General features: G+C 40.8%; 1 protein-coding gene across 1 annotated transcript in view; it reads left to right on the plus strand.

Annotated features, from left to right (window-relative positions):
* Positions 1-7,547, plus strand: part of pde5ab (phosphodiesterase 5A, cGMP-specific, b) — a gene marked incomplete in the record, with an annotated part of 43,151 nt that overhangs the window by 19,470 nt on the left and 16,134 nt on the right. The window contains 3 exon segments of the mRNA XM_024288282.1: positions 3,513-3,580; positions 6,639-6,747; positions 6,828-6,912. Of these exon segments, the coding sequence (XP_024144050.1) occupies positions 3,513-3,580; positions 6,639-6,747; positions 6,828-6,912 (262 nt within the window).

Genomic DNA, 7,547 nt, shown 5'->3' on the forward strand with positions numbered 1-7,547 from the left:
CCACTCCCGGCGTGGGGAGGAGACCGCCGGGCCCAGGAGACCGGCACCCAAGAGACTAGACCACCAGGTCGAGGTTCCCCGCCCCCCCGCCAGGGATGGGGTAGGGGACAGAAGGTCCCACCTTCCTTGTGTGATGCGTGCGTGTTTGCTTGTTAGAGTGTATATTTGTGGTGTTAGAGGTGTGTGTACTAAAGGGGTGCGGTTAAAATTGGTGAGAAGGCCTTAACAGGGCATCCCCTGATTTCTCGCAGAGATGCCCCGTCACCCTCCCACCAGCGGCCCTACATGTCTTTCTGTGGATTTTTGCCGTGTATTTGGCCTTAGAAAGTTATCTCCTACAAGTGTACGTGCTTTTCCAGTTTTTTGTGACTTTACATTTGCAAATGAGAGCGTCTGCAGGGTTAGTGGTGATAAAAAGTTCTGTCGTGATCACTGTCATAGCTAGGAGAGATAAGATCCTGAGCTCTCTACCTAAACATGAGGAGGTTTCTCCTGAGTGCTGTGTTTACATCCACCAATGAAAAATGTGTGACAGAAACATTTCCACAACAGAACAACGAAAACGTTTGGATCCTTCAAACATGTTTTGAGGATTTCTGGAATGAAAAGCTGCTGTGAATTCCTGGTCTGTGCTGGACTGAGAGTCTGATGTTGGAAGTGAACAGATGGCTTCAGTTGGGATCAACTGATGTGTTTTAAGGCTTCGAGTCAGAGCTGGCCGTGCAGTTCACTGTGGAACAGTCTGTGTGAGGATGTGAGGACCTCATCCACTGTCAAGGTTTTCAAGAAGAAATGAAAGATATTTCTATTGAATTCAGCTTTTAAGTAGATCTTGTGGGATTTAGTGTTTTAATCTAATATTTTATATTGTATTTTATTATGTATTTATTCGTTTTATTCTTCTTATTTAAATTCCACTTTTTATAAATTAACTTTTAAATGTATACTTTTATATTTTAGATGTTTCAAACCTCATATTTGAAATGTATTCTGAGGGGTTTATCTTATCATGTTATTGCATGTATGGGGAATGATGTTTTTGTTTGCTTTTATGTTATGTACAGCAACGTTTCTTTACATGAAAGGTACTTTAGACATAATATTCATTTGAGTTTGAACTGAATTGGTTCTCAGTGGTTTCAGAAGCAAATGCACTCGTTGGACCGTCCCGGGTTAGAATTGGATCAACTGAGCTTGAACTTCATGTAAGTCCTGGTTTCTCAAAGGGTCTAAAAAGTTTTATTCTACTCTAGGCCAATAAATGAGCCTCATTGCACATGCTCATGTAACAGTATGGATGTTTCAGAAGTCGATGTAGATCCCTGTGACACTGACGTGTTGTAGACAGACAGTAAATGGGAAAGGTTGTTTTCAAACAAAGAGAAACAGAAAAGTGAAAAAACAAAGCTAAATGTTGGTATTTTACTTCATTTTATTTTTTTCAAAGTTGTGCATAAAGAATTAATTTGTGCACGACTTTGTCTTTATAGATCCGTTTCTGTTAGACAGTTATCGTACACCATCATTTGTGAGCCTGTCACACTCCCAGTGTGCTGATGTTGTTGGCACTTTCTGCACTGTATTTACGTGTGCTGCAGTGTTTGTGTGTAAAATGTAATAAGGTTTGTCATGTGGCTTCCTGCTAAGAGCATTGTCCCTCAGTTCTGTGTGACTCCACAGAAGAAGAAAACTGTTGAAAGTGCTTTTAGAAGGAGATGTGTTCCTCTGCAGGACCCTCCCTTTGACTATTTAACACTTCTGTTATTAGGTTACTACTTTCTATCAAACTGTGGTCAAACTGTGCACATGTGTGCACATGGATAATTACTGATTCTTAGGTGTTCCCTCTATATGACATAAATAATGATTTTTTTTTTTATATTGTTCATCTGCTACATACAGCTGCCAAGTCCCACTCAGATCCTCTTTTGATCTGTTGTCAAAGGGTTCCCAGTGGTCTTTTAATGATGATTATGTTATTTTTCAACAAAATCAAAACGCCTTGTTATTTTCCAGGACATAGTTTTATTAGAAATTCACCTCTGAGTTGTGTTGGTGCAGAGTAAACCAGCACTCATTTCCCATCATTCCTTTGTTTACACTCTCTCCCACTAGCTTACAGCCCCTAACAACCAGAGAGGGCAGATTCAGCTTCATGCTGTTCCTCTGTGTTTCAGTAATGAGCAACCAGCGCCTCTTTTAAAGTCCCCGGTGACCATTTTATTTATTTTAAAAAACATTTCCAGTAGGGTTTTAATTATGATTATGAGGTTTTAAACCAGAATCCCTCAACCTAAATGTCTTAAAAAGATATTTTTCATGTTGATCTGAAGCCTCTGTTTCTAAAATCCCATCAATCTGGGTAATGCCCAGCCGTATGGTTCTGATCCGGATGTCAGCTGGACGAGGAAGTGAAGATCTTCATGGACAGAACTTCCTCCAAAATCCTGATTCTTTCTCCTTCCAGTTCACCAAAGACTCTTTTAGCTAATTCTCCAATGTTTATTGACTGTGATCAATACATTCAATCATTGGTTTCTCAGAGTTCTTGATCAAATAATCAAAGCTAACATCAAAATGCTCTTTCATTGATTTACAATCCTTTCCAACTGCGGTCAAATGAGCCGCCGTTCACATTTCCGTGGTCACATCAAGAAGCTCTGTGTTGTTCATACAAAGAATGCCACACATACATGTTAAAGACTCAAAAAACAGGATTTTCATCAGAGGGGAGCTTTCCCATCCAAGTACTGCCTTGTCCTTCCTTGATGTGACTTTTGAAACTAAGGACAAGCTGGATTTCTTCCAGTGTTCCTGCAGACTTGAATCCTGAAAAACTCCATGACCACATCTCATCCTGTTATAAACCTTCTCAATTGCCAGAGACTCTATAAAATGTCATAACACTGCTGGGTCCTTTTTCTCTTTAAATCTACTTTATTGCACTTAAGCTAGATATATCGGGATGAACTAATCCCATGAAGCCTTAAGAGAGGGAGCACATGTGCACAATGGCAGAGATGGGGCAGACTTTTCCGTGACCAGGAAGCCCAGTACATCTGTAACATCCTGGCCTCACCTCTTAAAAAAGAAAAGGGTCTTTTGTGGGGCCCTGGGAGTGCAGGTTGAGAGAAAGCAAGTCCCTATAAGGGGGAAAGTCAAAAGGAGCTCTGGAATGTTGACATAAACTCAGCTTTTGGCACGGCTTGCTGGGTAATAGATCCTTTTTTCATGCATAGAAGTGGCTTTCAGCATCCTCAGAATCTCCTTACAGAAACTTTTGGGAGTTTGGATGGGGGGTTTTGTTGAAACAGCTTAATTGGATGGATTGAGGAAGCAGTTTTTTTCTAGAACAGTGCCGACCTACAGCTGTGCACATGCAAACTTTGTCATGATTCTGACTGAACTAAGATCCTGTATATGAAAACTGTTCTGCTCTCCCATCAACCCTTAACCACATTATCCAATCATCTGTGTCTCTGACAATCAGACAACTTTTCTCATTTGTACAGAATTCCTTCTCCGGTGTGTTTCACATGGAATACGAGGAGCTTAGTGAAGTCCTAGAAGACCCCAAAAGGTAAGAAAATTGCTGTGAGTCAAAGGCGTCATTAACTCTGAAGGACCACAAATTTGCTTTGCTTCATACTCCATGTGCTTCTAGGGTTTATGTCAGCTAATGTTCCCTGGTATCTCCAAACCAGCCTTTTCCTCTCCTCCTGAAACCATCAGACGATGTTTATCTAAGAGTCTCTTAGAAATACAGAGCTCCGAGGCAGTGTTTTGTTAGTAATGGAAGTCTAATTGTGTTTGTTCAATTACTTCAAATTGAAGCCAAAGAATCAGGTGGAGCAGGAAAAGCACGGCTTTTGGCAGGAGGCCTGTGCTCTGGTTGGCTGAGATGAAGGGGAATGCTAAGATATCAGGCCTGCTGTGGTTTCAACTGGTGCTTTCATGACATGCATTTTTATTTTGTGATTAGTTAAATATGACCTGTAATTTATGAATCTAATCAATCTTTTTTTAATCTAACTTAATACATACTGTGAAAAACCTAATTTTAAAGTACTTCCTGTTAAAGTTGTGACATTTTGCACAGTAAAATGTCACAATACTAAAGACGTGACTGTATGAAGTTTTTATTATAACAGACTTCCATCTTTTATTTACACCACAAAGGGGGATTTTTTTTTTTAATTTCCAACAATCAAGAAAAAACCAAACTATCAGGTCCAGAGTGATCCAATTCGACACAGTCACAGTTATAGTCAAGCTATAGTCACAGTCCCATTCACCTATAAACACACTTGCTTTCTCTGCTGCCTGACCACCAGAGCAATGGTTCAGGATAAGGACACTTTGACAAGGTGAGAACTCCACCTGTGATCTTCTCATCACTGGTCGACCGCTCTACCCCTCGGCCATGGCTTCCCCCAAAGCAAAGTTTCTTACAAGTTTCAGCTCAGTGAAGATGAACAACAGCCTGGTACTGCAAGCTGTTAGCATAGCAGTTCCTCAGATGTTTCTGTGAGCTGCTGTGGATGTCGGCTCAAAGATGAGAAACAAATGTTAGACGAATTAAACTGGACGAATGTTTTCAAAGCTGCCAGTCTGACCAGAAGTCATTGCATCAATAAAATCATGTCAAGACCTGATACAGAGATTTAAGCCTTTCATTTCTGAAGTTTCTATCAAGCCATTATTTCTAAAGTTAGTTTCAGAGACTACGTCTCTCAGCTGGCCTGGGAACACCTCAGGCCCCCCAGAGGAGCTGGAGGCAGTGGCCGGGGAGAGGGGGAGCCTTTGCTTTGACTGCTGCCTCCCCGACCACTCTCAGAGGAGCAGAGAAAACCCCCCGCTTCATCAGAAGCATCGTTAAATAATAATATTAGCCATTGTTCTAGAAAGAGACCTCAGTGAATGAGAAGGAAAAGCCTGACGTTTCTAGATCACATTGAATCGGCTCAACAGAGAATTGGTTGAAGTCATTTCTCTCAAACAGTTCAACCCCCCCCCCCCCTTTTTAACATTCCATCATGCACCACATTACAACATAAACACACCTGAGCACAGGTGTCAGCTCACCTTCATGCATGACAGAATGAAAGGCTTTACATGTGTGGGTTTAAATGCAGAAGTGTGTGAACTGCACTTGTGTTGTGTTTGTGTGTGGAGGTTTTTGGAGCCAACAGGGATGTTTGTAACATGTGAGTGTATATGTTTAAAAAAACATCTACATTTGACATTAATAGTAATAAATCTCTCACAACTTTTTGCCTCTTTTTGTAATTCTATCTCCTTCTACTTCTTAAATCCTGTTTTTTTTTTTACCTGTATCCCCACCTGTAACACCCCACTCTCTCATTCTCTTTTCTCTTTTCTGTCGGTGCAACAAAAACATTTACACAAATATCAATAATATAAATAATTTTAGCCTCAAATACAAAAGGGGTAGAAGTACACACTTTGTGTAACTTAAAGACTCACAACTATGGAGAGACATTAGTCTCACTGATGTGTGTACGTAATACTCGATTTGTAACTCATACAGTACATTTTGTGTGTAACTGTGTGTGTTGAAATTGTGTTTTACACAAAGCAATCAAATCAAAAACTTGCAAATACGAAATACAACTTGAAAGCTGAAAACTGGTGATCGATGCACTGTGGGAGACCACAGGCCAAAGGTTAGGACACACCTTCTCATACCGCCGTGGTGCAGCGGTAAGGCGGTCGTCTCCTAATTGGAATATTGCAGGTTCGATTCCCGCCTTGCCGGCCCATGTGTTGAAGTGTCCTTGGGCAAGACACTGAACCCTGAATTGTCTCTGGTGGGAGGTTGGCGCCAGTGGTCTGCAGCGGAGCCACCATCAGCTTTTTTTAGTATGTTATTGAGTCACTAGGTTAATTTTAAGAGATAAGTTGTATAAGAATAATATGAAACACACTTTGAAGGAAACTTAGAAAAGGTTTTTGGTGTTTTAAAGTCGCTGTTAACTCAAAGTCTTTGACATGTGTCTTGCAATTTTTTTATCCATCGTCCATCCAAGTGATAAACCCTGAATACCCGCTATGAATAAATGAACGCTATGAATTAGCCACTATGAAGCAGTGTCTGACGGATTGCTCTGAGTCATGAGGTTTCAGGGCGCAGAAGTTGTTGGGCTGAACCTGAGCAGGAGTGAAACGGTGTTTGTGAAGTCTGCTCAGTCTCTGCACTGAGATTCTGCTCTGGATTCACTGCTTTTGCATGTTCAAAGTGTCACTCAGAGCGATCAAACGTTAACAAACACAAAAGCACAACAGTCCATTTACACTTAAGATGTTTTTCAAATACAGCCTTTCTCATTGCCTCTCTGGCTGTGGATCAGTGAGCACTGCAGCAAGTTTGCTGGTTCAGTCCAGAAGCTTCCAAAATATTCATCACTAAAGAACAAATTTTCCTTTTGTCAACAACTAAAATTACTTCAAACTGCAGCCCTGATTTTTGAACCTTCTACTACAATTTTTTCTAATTATAATCTATTTAAACAGAATGTTCATTATATTGGGGTACATTTTGAAGTCTAAGTCTTATGTTCTGAGATATTTACATATTTGATATACTATTTCAGTTTAGATGTCATTTATGTCCCCAGAAGCTGTGATGTCAACCAGATCAACTATATGTACGCACAGTATGTCAAAAACACCATGCAGCCTCTCAACATCTCTGATGTCGCCAAGGACCAGCGCTTCCCCTGGACGGTCGGGAAACCTCTTTCAATGGACTCTTCATTCTCTTTTTCTAAAAAATAAAAAAAGACTTATTGTGCCTTGTTTTACAGAGTGATTGCCCAGATCACACGAGCAACCAGATAAAAAGTTTGCTCTGCACGCCTATCAGGAATGGGAAAAAGGACAAAGTCATTGGTAGGATGCTCATGTCTTTGCCTCGTGTGTTTGATGTCATTCTGTCATCTGATATGGCAGAACAGCTCAGCTCAGTACAGGATTCCTTATGTTGCCTCACATTTACAGAAAGCTGATGTTTAAGCTGTTGGAACTCTGTTTCAGCTCCTCGTTATCCCCTTAATAACTCATGCAGCAGCTCAGCCTCTGCATCAGCATGAGAGCTCCTCCTTTAGCCGTCAGTGAACTCATCGTCATGGATGTCCTGCAGCAACAGTCCAAAGCAGTTCTCTCTGGCTCTTCAACCTCCAGTTGTGAGGATGAATGAGATCAAAGCCCCAGCTCAAATTAAAATAAGATGATGATGTACCCAGCGTTTGCTCTTTTTACACTCTTCATGGTTTTTCAGAATAAATAGAAGATTCAAATTCTGTCTTGCACCAATCTGCATAATACTCACAATTAAGTTGACATGAAAAGATGTAGGGCAAACTTCAAAATAAGTAGCTAAAAAAGTCATTTCATCCTTGAATAATTAGGATAAAAAAGTAGACTAATATTCTTTTCTACCTGAGATGAAAACTAAACTACAGAGTGAGTGAGTGAGGGAGCGTGGGAGGGAGGGAGAGAGTGAGGGGTGAGTGAGGGGGTGAGTG

The sequence above is a fragment of the Oryzias melastigma genome, linkage group LG18 (assembly GCF_002922805.2).
Source record: "Oryzias melastigma strain HK-1 linkage group LG18, ASM292280v2, whole genome shotgun sequence".
Classification (NCBI taxonomy): domain Eukaryota; kingdom Metazoa; phylum Chordata; class Actinopteri; order Beloniformes; family Adrianichthyidae; genus Oryzias; species Oryzias melastigma.